At 44.0% G+C, this 22,517-nt stretch overlaps 1 protein-coding gene across 1 annotated transcript in view; it reads left to right on the top strand.

The window, feature by feature from the left end:
• Positions 1-4,422: 4,422 nt before the first annotated feature.
• The window catches only part of BLNK (B-cell linker), a 96,612-nt gene continuing 78,517 nt past the window's right edge, over positions 4,423-22,517 (top strand). Inside the window, exon 1 of the mRNA XM_012654453.1 lies at positions 4,423-4,469. Coding sequence (XP_012509907.1) covers positions 4,423-4,469 — 47 coding nt within the window. The remainder of the gene's footprint in view (positions 4,470-22,517) is intronic.

Below are 22,517 nucleotides of genomic sequence, written 5' to 3' on the forward strand. Positions count from 1 at the left end.
GTCGAGTTTACTAAACTGATGAAATAGTGAACTGATGTGTCTCACAGAAAGGGAGGCCTTTGCCCCTTCTCTTGGGCCACAGATGTCTTCTCTTCCTTCTTTCTCCTTTCCTGCTTTCCTCCCCACAAAGGAGAACAAACAAACCACTAGCAGCATCGGCCACACTTCCTTTTCTGTCTTGCCTTTCCCTGGCCTCATCTGCTGTTTGCTCCACTTACCCGGGCTCCTGGGCTTCCTCCCAAACCTTCTTCCCTCTGAGCTTTCAACTGGCCCTCGCTGAGAAAAGCCAGTGTGGGTCTGACCAACAGCAATTCCTGCTCCTGTGGCGTGCGTGTGTCAGAAAGCTGCCAGGGCTGCTGTTGCTGCAGGATACACCCCCAAAACCCATGCCCAAGAAAGGAAAAGAGAGCAAACGGTTAGGGGGCTAAAGGCCCTAGCTCAGGGGTCAGGAAGACTAAGTTTTGTGGCCCTCTGGAGGCTCAGTCTTCACATCATAAAATTGGAATGGTCATAGCACTTCCCCATAGAGTTGCTGTGAGGCTGAACATCACGGAAGTAGGTTACAGCTCTGCATGGTACCAACGTCACACCTTGCCTATTTCTTTTGGCAGTTTGCCCAAACTGGCCCCGGCAGGGAAAAAGCCATCAGCAGGTGGATGGCAGAGCAGGTAGGGTGAACTGTAGCTGATCCAGTCTCAGTGAGGACCTGGACTCTGTGCAAGGCCCTATAAACTGCCACAGCCACCCAGCCCCTCTTGGGAAGCAGTCTAATAAAAAGAATCAGAGACTCCTCTTCTGGAAACTGTGAGAATGTTTCCACTGGTGCTGATCCATTTCTGTGCACACTGGCAATGTCCAGATTCCAAGTCAGAGCAGCCTGCGTCCTCCTTGAATCCCTTCTCCTGTCCTCTAAAGGTAAGAAATTGAGGTCAGGGAGACCAAGAGACTTGCCCAAGGTCATGGTTAAGTTGGTACCTTGACTCAAGGGCAGGGCTCTCTGCAGAACCAAATCACAGATCTCTCTTGCAATGGCAGAGCCCCACCATTAGCAGCTGAGGCTGTGGAAACAGACTGGGGTTTGAATCCCAGCACTTCCATTGACGAGTGGTGCAACTTTGGACCAGTCACTCAACCTCTCAAAGAATCAGTTTCTTCACATGTAAAGTGAATGTCCTCATAGTCCAGGAAATACAGAAAGCACTAAGTAAGCATGTTGTCATAGTTGTCATCCACAGATGCAAGGAAAAGAGCCCCAGAGAAACCAGGACAGGTTAGGTCTCATCCCCAAGCTCTGGTATAATTTGCCTTCTTGTTCTCAAGCCCCATGAGCTCACAGAGTGGACTTAGATGTAGGTATACTGTCTTGGTTTTGCCCCATAATTCTAGATCAGATCTTTAAAAAAATTTTTTTGTTAATATTTAATGCCTACAATATGTGTAATATACAAAGAATAACAATAAAATGAACATTTATACACATCACTCAACTTAAGAAATAGGATACTACCATTGCTTGGAAGTCCTCTGCGCCCCTTCACTCCAATCCCGCTCCCTGGTAACCATTCACCTGGATTTTACATTTGCCATTTCCTGGGTTTTACCATATGTGTATGCATCCTAAGTAATACAGGATTTAGTTTTACACGTCTTTAACCTTAATATAAATGGAATCATGGTGCATAAGCTTCCTTAGCTTGCTTTATTGCTCACACTATTTTTATTTATCCATGCTGATGCAATTAGAGTCCACTCATATTCATTGATGAATAGTATTCCATTGTGTGAATGTGCCATAAGTAATTTATTCATTTTCCTGTTGATGAACAATTGAGTTATTTCCAGGGCTGGTTTTTTTACCCCTATTAGAAATAGTGCTTTAATGAAAATTCTAGCACATGACCTTGATACACATGGTAAGGAATGCTTAGCCACATCTATGACCTGTGCTGGGTCACAGGTATGCATGTCATCAAATTTCCGAGATAACGCCAAACTGTTTCCCAAGTGATTGCACCTTATAATCTTATCAGCAGTGTACAGGCATTCCACATTTTCTCTAAGGTTGGGATTGTCCATTTCTCATCTGTTAATGTAGTGATTAATTAATTTCCATGTCCACTGTGCCATGTAGATGGAGCTTGAACGCGTATCATGGTATGTTGTTCTGTGTGTGCTGTGGAACCATTTGTGTGGTCTCATTCCTTTTACAAGTCATCAGCTAAGACTTGGTGTCATCAGCTGCCATCCTTGCATTGCCTTCTTGGTGAGCCAGTTATAGCTGCAGAGCGGTCACGGCTGGCCTAGAACGTTAGGCTGTCACGCTACACACCACATGGGGCCCAAAGTCCAGTCTGGAAAAGCAGTCTCTCGCTTTCATCATGTCAGACTAAATACAGTAAAAAGAAGAAAGACAAGTGGCTGTAAAAAGAAAAAGCAGAAGTGTAACCCTTGCCCCCTGCCTTTTTCTCTGGGGAAATAAGAATTTGTCAGCCCAGGTGCTCAGCCGAGTTGTCGGTAGAGAGAAAAGTCAAGTGGCCAATGGGGTGCACTTACAGTAATTCAAAAAGAATGAGCTATTATTGTTGCACTCAGCACAGCCTGAATTTTCTGATCTTTGGTGACATTGTATGTGCCTTTACCACGCTGGTCTACCTGTTTCTTTCAGTTAGGAACTATGAGAGAGGAGGGAAAGGAGGGAGAGGGGTCTTGGGCTCCTTCAGGACACACTGCAAAAAGAGTTGAGCTGCTAGATTGGGGAAAATAAATAATGAGGGGGGCTGGCACTAGCATTGCTCTGGTACAAGACTGTCCGCTGTCTTGTGGGCCTGGCCAAGCACAAGAGCCCCACCCTTCAACAGCTCTGAAGAGGTTGCGCCTGAACATCTGGTCAAACCCGAAATTCAGAGGTGGTACATGAATGTCAGTAATCAAGGTTACCTGGAGAAATACAGAGCCTCCGTTTGTACACAGAAAAGGCTCAGGAAAGAGGAAATCCACCTACAGTTTCCACTTCTGCCATTGTTGCTGCTGCCCCTTCTCTCCCTCCTCCTCCCCTGTCTCCTCTTTCCCCCTCTGTCTTCAGCCAGCCTTGGGTCTGTGACAGGAGAGGTAACTGGGAGCCCTCTGCTTTGTCCCTTTGTGTTCTTCCAACCCAGGAGAGATCTGGTCCCCGCTGGCTGCAGGGAAGTATGTGCAGGTACAAAAGGAGCAGTCCTCTCATTTTCTTCCTCCCTGACCCTAAACTGTCTTCTGCTCTGTAAATGACAGAGAAATCAGCGTTTTTCAGATCAGGTTGAAGGAAATGTAAAGTCTTCCAGGAGGGAAGTAGAGCTCTCCGGATGGGTTCAGCTCCTGCAGGTATGGTGCCCTCCTCCTGGCCTCTCCCAACCTGTCTGTGCTTGACATGCCCTGTGTCCGGCGTGTCACAGGGTCTGATGAGGGGATGAAGTGAGCAGTGGATGAGGGCAGGTGGGAACAAAGACAGGGAGAAGAGTAGCACTGTGCTTTTAGGGCGGGCTTCAGAATGTCCTGATGTCAGAATTGCATCGTTGGGAAGTTGATAGGTTTGTTCTCGGCTGACTTTTGGGTACATCCTGGTTTTGTTTGAAAGCATCTGGCTATCAACAGGGTAACTCCTGACTCTACCAGCCAGTAAGGAGGCTGTACATCTTCTGATGGAGAGCATCTCCCTTTCCCAGGTCAACCATTTCTACCCCCAAATGACCTTGGACAGAGAATTGCCCATCCTATTTCACATAGAGCCCCAGGAAAAGAGAGACTCTAACTCTCTGAGTAAACTGTTACCACTATGTCTCTGCCACCCTCTTATTTATTTTAAAACATGTGGGGGTGGGGGGAGAAACAGTACAAAAATGCCATTTTATATAATGGTTCTATAAGTGGAAAAAGCTTATCCATGACTTTATGCAAATGAGCAGAAAGTCTCCAGGAGATATTCAGATGGAATTGATTCTTCTGCTTTTCCTTGAGCCCAGGAAGTTAGCAGTGACAGCACGACACCTGCTGAAAACAGGGACTGTAGGTATTTGGGACAAACAGGAAGTAGTGACCAGCCAGAAACTTGTCCAAACCTGGTCACAAATCTGATTATAAAAGAAAGCAGCTGGAAACAAATTTGCATGCCCAATAGGTTTCACTATTAAAGTTTACACAACGTGGAGTAATCGCCAAGCTGGCTGGCTACCCGGATCACATGATTACATAGAAACATGAAACTTGACTATGTGCTCAGGCAAGTTTTACTTCTCCCTGGCGCAGCAGTGTTTGCCAGTAGCCTGCACTCTCAGAAATCAGACTCGAGTGGCCAGAACCCTTGAGACCACAGGCTTGCCATGCTGTTCCCCAGCAGGGCCAGGAACTGCTGACGTACCACCGGACAGTCTCTGACAATCACCAAACGGAATGGACAAGCTTAATAAAATAACTGTCCCTGCCAGTCAGAAGCTGAGGTAAGATTTTCCCTTTTCAATACTTAACCTTCTGTGTCTCCTTTTTTCCCCTTGCAATGCTCTTCCTGCATCTTAGAAACACTGAAATCCTGGAGATCTTCGCTAGTTCCCAGTGGGTGGCGATTGCTATAGGGAAGTGGGCTGTTTTCGGAGAAATGTGTAGGAACAAGTTGGCCTTGCTGTAGCTGGCGTTTACAATAAAGTGTAAAGTTCTGGAGAGACAATAACACAGAAACGCCAAGGACTTAGATTCTGCTAAAGGACTGCTTTCAGAGTCTGAATGCAACAAATTTTTCTAGGAAAGGATTTGTCTAAACTGAGTTCTCACTCATTTCATTGCAGGTTACTATTTAATTTTAAGGATAGCTGTCGTCATTCATGTTCATCGCAGTTTTACTGTCCCATTCACTTTGTGAGGATATTACAAGTGTATTGGGGGTGTTAGATCTGTCTTCCCAATGCCCTCACGCCAGTGTGACAATTATCTATAAAAAGCCACTTAGAATAAACTCTAAGCGGCTCAAGGGGCATGAGTCAAGGAGCTATGACAAGACAACTTCCCAGATTTTGCTTTTGAAGGTCTTCTTTTTGCCTCATTGTAACTGCATCGTGGCTGTTGGAGATTGGAACTTTTAAATGTTCAGGGAGTGTTTTATATTCCAACTCATATTGGCACTTCAAGTTTTTGTGGGATTACTATGCAACATGTAGCAGATAAGCAATCACAAATAACAAGGAGCTAGAGAATTGGAGTTTTCAGGACAACATTTAAGAGAAAGTCTGGAATGGGCAGACGGATGGCCCATCACAGTTAGAATGCAGGTCTTACACCTAGTATGTGCCGATGAAAGGTAATTGAAACCAACAACTGGTCCAGCATCAGCAGGCAGCATTGGCGGCTGCCAGCCATTTCCAAGGCAGGATGCTGAATGCTGCTGCAGGGTCAGCACCAACAGCCACAAGAAGGCACTTCAGTCTTGCCCTTGGTCTCAAGTTGCTAGACCCTCATGGGGGACAGGGGTGAAACAATAGGAGCCGTAAGTGGCTGAATGTGTATAAGAAGAGAATTGGGGAAGATGGAAGAGGTTCTGTGGAGAAGGTAAAAGTAGTTGTAGAATTGGAGGAAAAGTATTATGTGCTGGGAAGGAGGAAATAGAGAAGCTGGCGCTCGGAGCTGGGCACAGTACAGTCCACTTGGAGGATGGCGAGGAGGGTTTTCTGCCCAACAGAGGCTATAGAGTGGGGCATTTGGGCCCAGAAGGTCCTGGTAAGGTTGGACTCATCACTGGGCGGGGCCAGACTGCAAATGGCAGCGCTAACCGTAGGGAGTTGGAGAACAGGTTGTGCTGTTAGAGGTGTCACACCCCTAGTTTAAAGGAGCTAGGCAGGATGTATGGGAGGGGGAGGGGAACTGGAGGCAGGGATACTGGCGGGGATGGGCACTTAAGGAACCCGAGCATCTGGAGTTGTAGGCCTGGATTGTGGGCACAGCAGTGACAAGGGAAAGGGAGGGAGAGAGAGGAAAGATGTGGCAAAGAAACTAACAAGGCACAATATCAGGGCCTCTCTCAAATGGTAAGAGGGTTCCAAATGTTCTTTTCAGACATATTCCACAGTTTAGAGCTCAGCAGAACCTTAGAACCCCTTTCAGGGAATCCAGGGATTAAACAAAAGCAATAGAACTTAAATCATTTTATGATCCCTCCCTTTGGGACAAAGTCCAGCTTGATCACAGAGCAGTTGATAGGCAATATATGACCATAGATTATAGGATAGAAAACCAAAATTATACTGTGGATAATCATACACTACACTCATCTGCTTAAAGTAACTTTTTTTTCCACTTGGTTACTCCGTTGTCTTTACAGAATTGGCCTGTTTTGCTAAAACATACACTGTCGACGTGGAACTTTTCAAAGAAATGAAATTGTAAACACAATGGCCTCAAAGCACCATCTTAAACCTTTCCTGTAGTTAGATGGGATGGTGAGGAATCCACAGGTGAAATTCTTGCCCCCTGTGAGTTGTATCCTCTGTCCTGACTGGGTAACACCAATTCAGAAGGCTAGCAATTATTTGGCACCAGATGACAGTGTAAGTGGAGGGTTATGTTTACGCACTTAGGCTTATCAAAGCTTCTATGAGAATTTGCTCAAATTTTTAGCCACAAAAATAGAAAGGCAGTGAGTGTCCATCAAGGGGGCTGAAAGGGATGATCCAGGGAGTCTATTCCCAGGGCTGGAGTGAGAATGGAGGCAGCAGGAATGACCAGGAGGAGAGGAAAACCCCAGTCAGCCAAGGCAAGGGGGGCAGGCAGGACTGGAAGGAGACACGAAGTTCTCAAAATGAAGGGGAAGGGGAAGGTTCCCAGATGGGCACAGCTGGGGATGGGTAAACACCTGGAAAGTTCCTGCAGCAGAAGAATTGAGACAAGTGAAGTGGCTAAGTCGCGTGTGATACGGAGATGTGTGAGCACAGGGTCTCACCTTTTCCTCCCATAGAGACACTGAAGGACGTAGGCTTCTCTATTAGCAGGAGTTCATAGACTCTTGGGTTCTTTAGTTGATTTTAGCCATGAATTCCCTTAATTTTATAAGGTAATGATGCCATCACAAACCCCACTGAGACCTGGGCTCTCAATCCCTCCACAGTAAACATTCCTATGATCATAAAAATTTCATACATTTCTAGATGAATTTTTCAAAATTTACCATCCTGAATCATATTGAAAATATTCAAGTGGGTGAAACTAATTTGAAATGGAAATTTACAAATTTTAATAACCTCCTAATGGACTCAACATCTGTGCTTGTGCATTTTTCTTTATGGCATACACAAACACATATCCACTTATTTTTACAACCAGAAAAGGTCTTTGATACAAGTGTGGTCAAATCGGTTCTCCCCAGTTCTTATTTTATTAAAGAGTATGGTATTTTTCAGTCAGACAAAGCAAGATTTGTGTGATTTTGGGCAAGTTTACTTAACCTCCCTGGTCCCTGTTTCTTCACCTGTACAGATAAAGGCAATAATAATACTACCGATGTGGTAGGGCTACTGTAAGGGTTAAATAAATTGTTTTGTGAAGCAACTGACACCTGGAGTTCTTGGCACATAGTAATTATTGGATTTTAAAAATATTTTTAAATAATAATAATATTATTATCATTATTATTATTACTGTTGTTATTCTTTTTACTTCTATAGTTGTGCAATGGATTTTCTGAACATACACAGAGGATTACATTGATCCCTGATAAGTGTCGTATTAGTTTCATTTCTTCCTTCTGATTATTTTGATTATTTGGTCTATCGATTTTGACATCTGTGGCATTTAGCTTTGCATGGACTGCAGATGTGACAAACATCCCCTCTCTGCCTTCATTGAAGTGACTGATAAAACTGTTGAGAGTGACAGAGCCCTGCCGTGGGTGTCTGGGTCTCCCTGCTGGAGCTCTCTCTCTGAGATCTTGTTGGACAGATTCTGGGATAGGCCTTCTCTTCTCAGGTCTTGGAATTTTCAGACGGAGTTTCCAATTCCTTAAATTTTCAAGTTCAGATCTTCAGAAGCGAATTCACCTCCTTTTCGCCTTTCACCACCAGCTCCCTCGCTGGCCCTCCCTGTTTCAGGCGATGGTATCATCACCACCCCTACTCTGACTCACCCTTCTCTCTGCGCCTCCACTCATACCCACTCACTGGCCACACCTGTAGCCTTATCTTTATGGCCCTTGCACACGGGCCTTTTTCTTTCCCTTTCTGCCACACCATCTTCATCTTTCCTATGTTTGTCTGGTCCAAATTCCTCTACAAAATGAGGACAATTCCCAAAGTCCCTCTCAGAGCTGGTCTCAGAAGCACAGAGACCATGTTTGACATATGTTACATTCTCTAAGACTGCCATTTTATCCCATGACCCTGAGGAAGTATCCTTGATATATTTAGAAGAACAATGCAATTGGAACCCAAAGGGACTGATTCCAATTACCAGTTAGTAGCTATGAATCTTGAAGTCATCCTACTTCTCTATGCCTTGGTTTTCTCAACTTTCAAATGAAACAAGAGATGCCTTCCTCACAGGCTTATGTGAAAACCAAGTGAGACAACATGGGCTGAAGTACCCAGAACACTATTTATCACTTTTTCAATATAACAAGTAAATAAAAAGTAAACACAACCACCAGTACCTCAACCCACCCATTATAAGTTGTCATTTGCTGTCTCTCTTCCTCCTCATATTAGTGGATCCAACTCCCTTTAACTGGAGTGGCAAGCAGAGCCAGGAGCTACAAACGGGAGGCCCAGCACCCAGTGGTGGAGATAAGACAGACCTCCCAGGCAGCCTGGTTTCCCATTCTCTTGCACTGCCCACCTGCAGCATATCAGCCGAGAATCCGCTCAACTGGGCCATCTTGTGTCACACCAATGGATGGAATACCCAGAGCAGCTGCATAAGGACTCTTTCTCCCCATGGGCAAGCTACATGGGAGCCACATTGCCAGAAACTTCCTTAGTGAGAGTGGACTTTAGGGTCATCAGTTAAGAAAACTCCAGGCAACTCTCCCATCCACTCTGGGCATAGCTATGCCAGGAAAACCCTAAACCAGAGTCCACATGTCCGAGGCACCCTCTCTCCTGGATCCCATGATTGCTTGGGTACCATGGCCAAACAACTCCTTCCTCTTCACACAACCTGTCTCCAAATAGACTATGATACAATAATTACGTTCCAAGAACTGAGCACAATTCTATTCCAGCCCTGCCTCCTAGGTCACTGGATTGGAGGGAACTGGGCTGGTACCAAACACTTTAGGCACATATTTACAGACAATCTCTTGGTTTTCCCCCCACAAATAACTAACCCCATCTGTTCTGTGAACAATTCAGTATTCTAATTCATTTTCAGAGAGGACCTTACTTTTGCCCTCCTGTAATGACATCAAGAAATCTGGGCCTGTTAAAGAACACGTGCAAGAAAAAAAGAGATTCAATGATAGCTTTCTTATAGGGCAACTGAAACACTGGATGGCTTTCTTCAGCTTTTTAATAAACCCCATAGAAGTATCCTTCCCGGACTCCCCACAAGACATAGCTAGATCTTTTAGATCAGTGGTTCTCCACCAGGGACGATTTTGCTCCCCGGGGAACATTTGGTTGTCACGATTTGAGGGGGGTGTTACTGACACCTAGTAGATAGAGACGAGGGATGCTACTAAACATCACAGGGCAGTCCCCATGACAAAGGAAGAACCTTCTGGCCCAAAATGTCAATAGTGCTGCTGTTGAGAAACCCTGATTCAGACCAACTGGGATAAATTCTCTCTAGAACAAGAAGCACATATTCATCTGTATGTGCTTATAGTGACAATATGTATTTAAAGTTTAGAATATACAATATGTGTCTTTGCAGTTGGTGTGGACTTTGCTCCCATCACATTGATGTCCCTCTAAGGTGGTTTAGGTGAGGGGTTTCCAAGAGGAGAGGCGAGAGGTCCTTGGGCCTGTATTTCAATGAGTTGGTTCTTAAAAAATTTTTAGTGTCAAACAAAACTAGATTCCATGAACTACATGCACCATTGAGGTATAAGGTTTTCTGTCCTGTGTAGAGAAATGAGAGCAGGAAAAGATTTCCAGATATCAGGTCATCTTGGAATAGTTTGTTTTTACCTCTGCAAGTAGACTGGGCGAACCTTGTGTGGAAACCCTTAAGGTGGGGATGAAAATCACATTGTGTGATAATACAGCTATTAAGAAGTCCAAGGGATTGTGCGTCTGATCTAATAGCCAAATTCCAGACAGAGATGGACACATTGTGCTTTCCCTGGAGCTGAATGTGCTACTCTGAGGTCCCTAGGGAGATCACTGCCTGAGGACACTGAATAGAAGACAAAGAAAGGGGTGGAGGAGAGAAGAAATGTATTTGTCCATTCTTTAATGTCTTCTGAGTCATATATGAAAATTCTGTGGCAGCGTCTGTGAGGCATGTATTTGGCATAATTCTTCCAACAGCCGGGGTAGTTTCTGGAGCAGGATTTACCCTTTCTTGTCTTGTCTCCCTGTGGCCAGTGTGTATATATTTTTTTGAAGCTGATGGGTGGGTTTTGAGGGTTCAATCTTTTTCCTTAAGACTTTGTTCCAGCTCTATTATGAATTAATCCTATATTTCCTCTCCTTTTCTCTGAAAAGACTCTTTGAATTGGGTTTGATCATATCTGGACCTCAGGAACAGTCTGTCTGATCCTCTTACACATATTAGGAACAGTGAGAGGAGGTCTGCGTGAGGGATCAGGCTGTGTGGGGCCGCTGTCTGTTGTAATGTCAGATGTCCAAGGCTCTTGCATGACCCTAAATCCTGCCTCCAAGTTGTTGGGGCTGCGGTGCTGTGCCCACTATAGATACAGCCTTGCCAAGGAAACCTTTGAAGCCCACTTAGCCATACTCCATCTCTGCAGGACAGCAGTCAGAGAGGTGCTGCCACTGCCTCCCTTCGGATACCTTGTGTCCCAGGATCTGTGATGACGTTCCATCAGGTCCCCCTGGGGCCATTCGGCTTCTTGAAGGTGACGGTGCTTCCCTGTTTGCTCTGTCGGGTGTTGATGTTTAAGCTCTCATGGACAGCCTTAGTTTTCTCATTCTACGTTTTTGCTGGGCTTCCTAGACTCCGAGGGACCAAGCACATGCTGAGGGATTAAGAAGATGATTCACCTGTTGCTCCAGAAATGGGCCCCACCTGCTGACTGGGTGGAATTCCAGCCCCACCCAAGTCCCTGCCTCCAGATGAAGGGAGAGGGGAACCCTGAAGCGTGATGCTGTCCTCTAGGCCCCACATGACCTCAGGGTTCCCCGGCACTGCTGTAGGGAGGCAGGTCTCGTGCGGGGCTGATGTTGGAAACCAGCAGTGGAGACCCTCTCCCGGGGGTTACACCTCTTGGCTGTGTGTCGAGGCTCCTTACTGTGGACTCATCTGTCTTCCCATCCCCAGTGCTCCATCTCTCAGTGTCCAACCTTATCTCCCCTCTCCACCTTCTTCCTTCCCATGCTCTGTCCACAACCGACTGCTGTCTGCTCCCCAAAGAGCTTCCCCATAACCCCCTTCTCCTATCTGTCCCGTCTTAGCCTCCCTTCTGAAAGCAAGTCCACCAGCAGCTACACCAAAGGCTTATGTTTTACTCTGATGTTTTCACAACCTTTTTGCAGCACTATGATCTAGGCCCCCAAACAGGCCATTTTCCTCAGCCCAGCATGGCTGTTTCAATGCTTATTTCAAAAGCAAAGCAAGGAAGCTGGCTGAAGGGACCTGCAGCGTCCCCTTGAGGAGCCACACTTCTCTGGTGGTCCCTTTCCTGAGGAGAGATCTCATTGCCTGAGGAGCACCCCTGCCTCCCAGGCTGGCTGGGCCCCCAGACCTACCATCCAGACTTCGTCCCTTCACACAGCACCGGGAACATCAGCACAGGCCCCTGAGCTTCCTGGGCATGTGGCCATACAGTCACACAAGGTCCTGTGCTCAGAACAATCTGTACTTGGTTTAATGCTCTGCTGTTGCAGTCCTGCAATTCTTAATAGTTTGGGCCAAGGATCCCTGCATTTGCATTTTACACTGGGCCCCAGAAATTATGTAGCCCATGCTGGTCACCGGTTCCATGAGGACACCAGCCGCGCCTGCTTCCCCCGCAATGTGCGGAGACACGGGCATCAGTAGAGAAGCATAGAGGTTTACCTTGCAAGGACTGAGAAGCCACCTCTCCAGCCCCTTTAATTTTCAGGTAAGAAAGCTGAGGCCCAAAGAGGTGAAGTCACCTGTTGGGAGCTCACACCAGCAGAGCCAACTCTACAGTGACACCTCTGTTTGCCTGTGAGTAAGGAGGAAAAGTAGACCACTCCCTCCTTTTTCTTTGTATCAGCATTTGTTTTTAAATTTCAGAATATTACGAGGGTACAAATGCTTTGGTCACATAAATTGCTTTTGTACTGCCTGAATCAGCGCTATAAGTGTGCCCATCCCCCAGACAGTGATGTCACACCCACTGGTTGTGACTATACCCACGCCTCCTCCCCCTCCCACCTGCCTGACACCCGATGAACGTTACTACAATGTGTGCACATAAGTGTTGATCAATTAGTACCAATTTGATGGTGAGTACATGCAGTGCTTGCTTTTCCATTCTTGTGGTACTTAGGAGAATGGGCTCCAGCACCATGCAGGATAACACAAGAGTTATTAGCTCACCATTGTTTTTATGGCTGAGTAGAACTCCATGGTATACATATACCACATTTTACTAATCCGCTCATGTATTGGGCACTTGGGTTGTTTCCACATCTTTGCAATTGTGAATTGTGCTGCTATAAACATTCGAGTGCAGGTGTCTTTATTATAGAATGTCTTTTTCTCACCCTCTCCTTTTCTACTATTTTCCTGCATCATTTACTGGCCGATATGGCATTCTAGCTTAGTCTGTGTTCTATGCGTTTCCTAGACATCTTTTTAAACTAAAATGCAGCCAACTTACTAGTCATAAACCCTAATGAATCCCTTTAGAATTCATGCTGTCAGTATTTCAGACTATTTCATGTTTCCAGGTCCAAACTTGAACTGCACACTGATTCAGGCATGTTTGGTATCATATTGCTGTATGTTTTTCAAAGACTGCTCCCAGAACAGTCCATGTAACCTGAGAGTGTTATAATTATAAAGAGAAGAGCTGGTCTCATATACAGACCAACCATACAGCAGCAATGTGGTATTTTAAGAGTTGCCCTTGAAAGGTGTTTTTGTGGTATTGGAAAAAAATATGAACTTGAGAATCAGGCAGACTTGGTTTGCATACTCTGATTTACTAGCTCATGGTCTTTGAGAAGTTCACTTAAGCATTTTTAGCCTCAGTTTTTTCATCTGGAAAATGGGAATAATAATATACAACATATAACAGGGGTATTATAACAGTAAATATGTGTAATGGAGAATAAGAATAGCTCAGGGAATGTCCCCTTTCCAAAAATATCTCCTGCTCTGGGTCTCCCTGGTGCCCCAAACTGTATTGTTAGAGAGGAATCCATGTGGGATAAAGTAGTATCTCAATGCTCTGGTTCAAAAGTAAGCATCAGCAAGTGTTAAAAAGTCCACCACTGAGCCATCATCTGTCACTAGCACCCAAGCAGGACTCATTTATCTGATGGACAGCTCAGACCCAGGGGGCAGAGAGCTCTCCTCTTCTACCCCACATAGAGGGGGTTGAGTTACCGGTTGTGAACTGAATAAATGGAACTTTGTTCAGGAACATGGCAATAAGAGCAAGGGTAAGGTCAGAGATGGAAGACCACACCTAACTAGACAGAGTTCCCCAGGAGGAGGCTGTGACCAAGGGTGCTTAGAATAGAGGATTAGAGAGTTGGAGCTCAAAAACAGAGTGAAATGCCCTTCCTTGTTCTGTTTCCCACCCCCCTCAATTTACAACTTTACTTGGTTCAAAGTAGAAAAAGCTGTGGGATGAAGAATCATTTTTTAAGCATAAAAAGCATATTAATGTCCATACTCAATACTGGACAAACCAGGAAGGAAAGAGTAATTTTGTTTTAGTGTAAATAACTACCAAAGAATCAAATGCAAATATGAGAAATATACTCTCCAAAAAATAAAATGGCAAATGTAATACAAAGTCACTGGAAAAGTGAACTCTCTACATATATCTGATTATGTTGGCTTTTAAATGGTCTTTACAGACTGTTCAGGGTCCACACTCTCTTTTCTCAGAGGAAAGACTTCTGACTTCATATCATTTCCACACCGAAAGATCACTGCAGTTGCCAAGCCAGTCCCAGATGATTGGGCCTCGTATACCCGATGCTACTTCTTAGGGCAAAGGCTGTTAACAACCTCTTAACATAATTAAAACAAAAGCTGTTTGTGTAAATACCTCAAAAGTAAATTGAAAAAAAAAACTGCTTTAAAATTGCTAATGACTGCTTTATGGGTTTGGGGTTTCCTTTTGGGGCAATGAAAATGTTGTAGAACTAGATAGTGACAGTGGTTGCACACTATTGTAGATTTACTAGATGGCACTGAGTTGTACAGTTCGAAATGGGTGAAACGGTGAATTTTACATTATGTGTATTCTACTACAATAAAACCAATAAACTATTTCCCATATTTACCATAAAATAGTGTATTTTGGGGACTGTGATCATATTTTTCTTTGACCAATTAGATACTGTTTCAAAGTTTTTCTTTAAGTGTATTATTGACAGACATTTCTAGATGCTTTCAAAGAATTACCGTGCTTCCTTTCACCCCCACTTTTACACACAAGATATTCCTAATATCTTCTTTTACTCAGAGCCCATGAGGAAGAGTTTAACTGGGTCAAACTTTTTCAGTATATGGGAAATACCGCCTGTCAAAATCACTCTTTATCCTGAAAATATCTTTGCTTTCAGCTGCAGAAATTGAAGCCTGGACAAGTAGGTGACAAGACTATATATATCATGCCATGCAGACACAGCCAAGATTCTTTTTCTCATTAATTTTTAAAAGGACACTCATGTTCTTAAAACCATTCATTGTCTAGAATGACATAGAATTATATTTTGAGAATTTTCTGAAACAGGATTAGAATTACTTATTGGTCACTTGGTTGTACAGACTTATTGGCAGCTGGTTCGGTTTGAGACGCCTTTGTCTCACATGGCAATTTGCACGCTGGTAGAGGACAGGCTGTGAACTTACCAACATTTCAGCTGTCAGCACCTCATAAGAACAATGAGCACGTCAGAGTAAAACACTGTACAGGACTAAGCGACAAACCCAAGAGTCATCTCTGGGTACAGGAGCCTCCTTTAACTCTTTCAGGTTTTGCAACCTGCTTTTATGTAGTTTTATGAAGAAGTTTCCCTTTACCCAACCCCTTTCTGCCAGGTGGGGTGGTACAGGCAAGGACAAGCAAGCGTCCCGCGTGCTAAAGGAGAGGACAGTGCTGTTATCTCTAGATGAGGCCCCAAGGGCTCTCCCTCTAAAGTCAAGGAGGGGGAAAGCCGTGACAATTGCTGCTGTCACATGAAGTGGCAAATCTTCTAAGAAGTTTTTAGCATCCTTTCTTTGCCATCTCATCAGTCTCAGGGTGGCGTGTGCCATGCCCCGCTGCCTCAATAGCGTAAATCCCACCAAGATTCTCTAAAGGATACCGAATATTAGTGGAATCATCCCTACTTCTAATTGTGCCAAGTCAGCCCAATTTCTGTCTGCTTACGACCCTGCTCGGCACTGCAGACATGCCAAAGACTACCACAAAGTATTTGCAGATCTTGGTAGGAAAAAAAAAGAAGGAAGGACAGAAATGGTAGGGTGTGAGCTGTCTGGAGAAACTTGCAAATTACTTCCTATGGTTACTAGGTGGTTGGTAAGAAACAACTCTGGCAGCAAGATGCTCATGTGTAAGGGGATAAGGTCCCTCCTCTCCAGGACCCTCAGGTGGCCTTTCTGACTAGGGTGTGGAGAAGGATGCATGGGAATATGGTGCTGGTCTCCCTCCAGCTGCTCTGTTCAGCCACCCTACTTCAGAGCATGTTCTAGCCCCCAAAGAGCTCCTACCACATGCCCTCCTGCTTGCTGTGTGCACAGCCCTCTCTCTCCCCATCTCCTGCCACCTGTCCTTCCCTACAGACTGAAACAGACCTTAAGAGCCCACATCTAGCGAAAAGTCTGACCCTGGGACCAATAGCAAGACAAGGGTGGACGCACATGTGTCCCCATCAAAGATCACTGTGCTAATAGAGGAATTGGATGCCATCTCCAGGGACAGAGAGGAAGGTTCCCAGAGAGGCACGTGGGGAAGTCAGTCACCTGCCCTGGTGAGGGGCCACGTTGAAACAAGTCAGTAAGTAACATCCAGAGGGGGTCAAGAGCACGAGCTCTGGAATCAGACCTGATTTCAAATCCCAGCTCTGTCGTTTATTATCTGTAGGACCTGGGGCAAATTACTTAACCCCTCTGCACCAAATTATCTCATCTATGAAAATGGGGATAACCACAACAATGTGGATATACTTATTCATAATAATGAACACTGCTGGACTGTACACTTAAACATGGTTAAGATGGTAAATTTTATGTTTATTGTTACAATTTTAAAAACAGGATAATAATGGAACCTACCTCCCAGGGTGCTTGTGAGGACTAAATGAGATAATGCACACAAAGCGCTTGGCACATAGTACGTGCTTAATAAACGCCGGCTTTTACTATTGTTGCTGTTGAATTTCTGAGTCTGACCACTGGCATGGATGATGCAGTCTCTCAATAGTGGCTTATTGGGCTTGTACTGTAGTCATGGCTCTGGCTGTGGCGTAAGAAGGTGGAAGACACCTCCCTGCCATGGAGAAGCTTCTCCTCCAGCAGGAGGCTCTAGCCACGTATGGAGAGGGAAAGAATGGGAATGATTGAAAGAGCTCAGGGAGACCTCAACTACATTAACGTTAGGGCCATCACAAAATTTCCCTGGAATTTAATCTCCTCCCTTGGTACAAGGGGAGGTTGACCCAGAATTTTAAGTCTCTCTCACTTCCAAATTTCTGTGGCTACCTTAATTACAGGCAGAATTAGGAGTTCGGATTCAAAGCTGTGTAGTCTGAGACAAGCATCGTGATCTCTTTGGCCTCAGTATCGGTGTCCGTGAAATGAGGGATGGGGACCACTCACTCAACCTTGGGGGTCTTGCTCAGGTTGTCAGACCACAGAAGGGACTGTCAAAGCTTCTGTGCCAGCTCCACTGTGGGCTTGCTTTCCAGAAGGAAGCGGCCTTGAGTGCTGAATTTGCAAATCTAAATATAACACCGATAATGTCACAGGAAGACCAGATTGGAGGAAGTGGGCATGAGGCAGTCGGGGCCAGGACTGGACCAGGCTTTGGAAAGAGTGAAGGAGGGAAGCTGTCATAGGAGCTCCACTGCATGCAAATAGTAGAACAATCACTGAAAAAGTGGCTTTCTGTTTCAAAGTAATAGGTTGGTGGGAAAGACTTCAGCTTTAAGACAGAAATTACCTAAAAAGAAGATATTTCGTATGACTCAGAGAATCCTTCAGTCTGTCTACATCTGTTCTCTGGCTTCACATAGGCCAGAAGGTTTTTGTCATGTAAGACGGTGGTGGAGGGGCCACTTTCCTGCACTCCCAAAGGACAGGATTTGTGTTCAGTTCAACTCTATATCCTGCCTTGCTCAATGTGCATTTGCTGAATGTTTGTGGAATAAAACAAAGACTTTTTTTGTTTTATTCTATATTAAATTACATATTATTTATCTCTACTTATTGATTTTGAGGGCTCCCCCGTAAAGTTTAATATCATGATTTTTCTGCCATTCTCAGCTTCTCACTAGATCCCACACATCCTAGACGATTTCACCTCTGAGCCTTTGCACTTGCTGTTCCCGATACCTGGCTGCTGTTCCTCACTGTTTTGACATAACTGATGATGGGAGGTGAAGACTCAGAGAGAGAACGAGGTCAGAGAAAGCTCAGAAATTTCAAGCCTGAAGATCCAAAGACACCAAATTATAGGCTCTGTTTTCTTCTTTTTCTTTTTCCTATTGGCACTTTTAGATTTTTTATAATATACTGGTATTAAAATATAATAACAAAATTTTAAAATACTATAAAAAATGATGAGTAGCATTTTAAAAAGAGATCCAGAGTCAATAATATTAAATAATTTAAACACCTGAGAAAAGAGGAAGTCAGCTAAAGCAGGGATCCCCAACCTATGGTGAGTTATGTAATCATTTCATTATATATTACAGTGTAATAATAATAGAAATAAAGTGCACAATAAATGTAATGTGCTTGAATCATCCCGAAACCATCCCCCTCAAAGTCCATGGAAAAATTGTCTTCCATGAAAATGGTCCCTGGTGCCAAAAATGTTGGGGACCGCTGAGCAAAAGAATCAGCAAACCTAGTGATATTCATTAAAATTTTTTAAATGTAAAAAATGTAAATGTATTTAAAATTTAAATTAAAAAAATTTTACTATCTACTTATAGTATAAAGTAGTTAATAGATGTATTCTTTGCTTATATGTACACCAAGGAAAACATTAGAGAGATTTCTACTCCAAATTGATCTCAGAAACATAGGTTGCAGATATGTAGGGGATTGTTATCAGAACGATGTTCTAAGGATGCTCAGGTATATGTGGATAAATCAAAGGACTGAGCCAGCAGCCCTCAGGGGTTCTTGCAGGAGCTCAGGGTAAGACTGGTTAACTCAGCCAAGATTTGAACACTGAGGCTTGGTTCAGTAGACACTGGGGAGCTGCTGCAGATCCTTGAGGAGGGGGTGGTCTGTTGAAATCTGGGTTTTAGAAACAGCTGAAAAAGGCCCTAACAAACCCTCACAGCACGGGTTGGAGGGCTACACTGCCAGCTGCTACCTTTTCCTGGCATGAAGGGGAGAGCTTAGGCTTTGCTCCTGGCTCACAGAGGAGGAGCAGCCCTGTGCATACAGAAAGGAGGAAACTCAAGAACTGGACCTGAGATTAAGATGTGGGGGTGAAGAAGGAAGAAGAAAGCTTCGTTTTCATTCAAGACCCTTAATCTGTTTCTAAATCCAGATTAAGCATGGATTTTCTCTGATTACCATTGCTTTACATTTCTAGCTTTTCTGGAAAAACAGAAGTGAAAAGAATACACTAAAACCTGCCTTTTCATGGTTCTCTGTGAGTGCGCTAAGGAGCTAAAGGAAAGCAAGATGCTTTCTGATCCTCTTATTTTTTCTACTAAACTTTAAAAAGTATACTTCTTGCAGATGATGCCATCTGTTAAATCATCTCCCATATTTAATAAAAAGTGTCTGAAAGGTATTTTGTAAAATATGAAATTTCTGGGACAACTCTAGTGATCTGGCCAAAATATATGTTTTCTGGTTAGAAACAGCTGTGCAGCTGCCCTCCCCATGCCACCTGGGCCCCAGTAGAGCTCATTGTCTGTCAACCCCTTCCTTCCTGGACTTGTTCCATCCCTCTACATGCCTGGGGCTGTTCTCAGCCTACAGATACCTTTCTGAAGGTCTGTAAGCATCTATGGCTCCTTATGCTCTCTTGGCCAGAGGATCTTCCCCGGGGGAGATACCAAGACCTCCTATCCTGATAACACTGTCAGCAGTTCTCAACCTTGGCTGCATGCTGGACTCACCTGAGAGCCAATGATTCTGGTTTAAATGGTCTAGGGTGAGGCCTGGGTATCAGGATTATTAAAAGTTCCCTAAGTGATTCTAATCTGCAGCCTAAGTCAAGATCACTTCTCCAACCTAACTTTTCTTCCAGGAAGGAGAAGATGTATAAAGATTGCCCATTGATGTAAAGTCTTAACTTTAACTCAGAAAATAGTCATTGAAGAAGGCTGGGCTGCATGCGTTTAGCTCCTGGGGTTGAGTACCTGCTCTGGGGCTAGGCTACCTGGGAACCGAAGGCAAACAGAGAAGAAGCATCTGTATGCCTGACTTGTGCTGCTGAGCCCAGGTGAAGGTAAACACCTGGCCATCAGCAAGCACGGCTGATTCCTTCTGCTCGCTTCTCCGGCTGAAAACAGACATCACAGCATTGACTGAAACTCTGGCCAGTGTGTTTCCTTTCCTGGGGAGAGTGTCTGGGTAAGCCTGCGGCCTCACATTAATGGAGTAAATAGCAAGATTTGTTGTTAAAGAGATTTCAGGCAATAGTGGACAGGTGGGAAGATACTCTGGAGGTTGGAAAGTTTTCTCTTTTGCTCTTTGCAATTAAGCCTGGTCTAGAAGGACATAAACCTGTCCTAATCCTTTTTAAATGGTTCTTAACCTTTGGTGTGCATAAGAGTCACCAGTCATAGGAATTTTGTTGAAATGCAGATTTCTGGGCCCCACGCAGAATCTGTATTCCATTGGTATGGCTTAGGGCTCTGCAATCTGAATTTTTAATAGGCAGATATGGATAAACTTTATACTCTAGAAAACACTGTTTCAGAGAATGATCTGGAGAGGGACTGGATTTGAAGGCACAGGAGAGAACCTGAGATTGTCCCCTCCCTCCCTGCCCCTCGGGTCCAAGCCTGTGATCTGAGGCTCTCAGAAGCCAGGCGTCCAGCACTGACTTCACACAGCACTTGCTTCTCTGGGTCTCCTGAAGTCTGCTCTCATCTTCTCTCCCTCTCCCTCGAGTTGAGGGATCCTGCTATTTCACTGCTGCCTGTCACACCTACCTGGATCAGAGTTTCAGCTATTTACAAGCCCCTCAGTGTGCAGAGGGAAAAAGATGTAGATAAAGCCTAAGGATGGCACTCGCTTATGAAAATGCTCAAGATACATTAAGTGGAAAATGCAGATTACAAAATGTCAAGGGTGATCTTAATTGTGTAAAATGTATACATCTTAAGCATGGGTAGTAAAAAATTGGAAAGGCTGTTCAGTTACATGTTAATAGTAGGGGTTGGAATTAAGAGTAATACTTTTAGTATTGTTTCCAAATTTTGATACAATTGCCATGTATTACAGGTATCCACCATTACAATATCATACAAAACAGTATCATTGCCCTAAAAATCTCTGTGGTCTACCTACTTTTGCCTTTTCCAGAATATCATATTATTGGAATCATACAGCCTTTTCAGACTGATTTCTTTCACTTGGCATATATTACATTTTTAATTGAAAATAAATTTATAAAATTAAGAGCTGTATAAGCAGTCCTGGGGCCTGGAACTCCACAAATGTGGGGAGACCTCCACCTGGGGGTCTCTGGCCAGAGTGTGGGGCTGTGCCACACATTCAATGGGTGTGTAATAAATATAAGTGAACAGAAAAAAAATACAGCAACAACAAAATAAATAAATGGAACTTTTAAAAGTGTCTGCACAGCAAAGGAAATAATCAACGGCATAAATAGACAACTGATATGGTTTGGATGTTTGGCTCTTCCCAATGTCCTGTTGAAATTTGATCCCCAGTTTGAATGTGGGACCTGGTGGGAGGTGTTTAGGTCATGAGGGTGGGATCCCTCATGAATGGCTTGGTGCCCTCCCCGTGTTAATGAGTGAGTTCTTGCTTTCTGACTTCACATAAGAGCTGGTTGTTTAGAAGAGCCTGGCACCACCTCCTCTCACCACGTGACACACCTGCTTCCCCTTTGCCTTCTGCCTTGATTAGAAGCTCCCTGAAGCCCTCACCAGAAGCAGATGCTGGCGTGATGCTTCTTGTACAGTCTGCAGAACTATAAGCCAAATAAACCTCTTTTCTTTATAAATTACCCAGCCTCAGGCATTCCTTTATAGCAGCACAAAACAAATACAATAACCTACAGAATGGGAGAAAATATTCACAAACTATACATCTGACAAAGGACTAATATCCAGAATCTACAAAGAACTTAAGCAAATCAACAAGAAAAAAGCACCACCATGAAAAAGTAGATAAAATACATGAATAGAAGTTTTTTGAAAAGAAGATAGACAAATGGCCAACAAACATATGAAAAAAATGCACAACATCACTAATTATCAGGGAAATGCAAATTAAAACTGCAATGAGATATCACCTTACCCCTGTGAGAATGACCATTATTAAAAAGTCAAAAAACAATAGATGTTGATGCAGATGCAGTGAAAAGAGAATGCTTATACACCACTGGTGGAAATGTAAACTAGTATAACCTCTATGGAAAACAGCATGGAGATTCCTCAAAGAACAAAAAGTAGACCTATCATTTGATCCAGCAATCCCACTCCTGGGTATTTACCCAAAGGAAAAGAAGTCATTTTATCAAAAAGACAGCTGAACTCAAATGTTTATTGCAGCACAATTCACAATTACAAAGATGTGGAATCAACCAAAGTGCCCATCAACAGATGAGTGGATAAAGAAAATGTGCATGGGACATTCTCTAAGATTGACCATATTCTGGGACACAAAGCATGTCTCAAAAAATTAAAAAAAATAGAAATCATACCATGCATCTTCTCAGATCACAGTGGAATAAAAACAGAAATCAACCCCAATAGAAACTCTCATCTCTACACAAAGTCATGGAA

Source organism: Propithecus coquereli, unplaced genomic scaffold (assembly GCF_000956105.1).
Source record: "Propithecus coquereli isolate 6110/MARCELLA unplaced genomic scaffold, Pcoq_1.0 Scaffold440, whole genome shotgun sequence".
Classification (NCBI taxonomy): domain Eukaryota; kingdom Metazoa; phylum Chordata; class Mammalia; order Primates; family Indriidae; genus Propithecus; species Propithecus coquereli.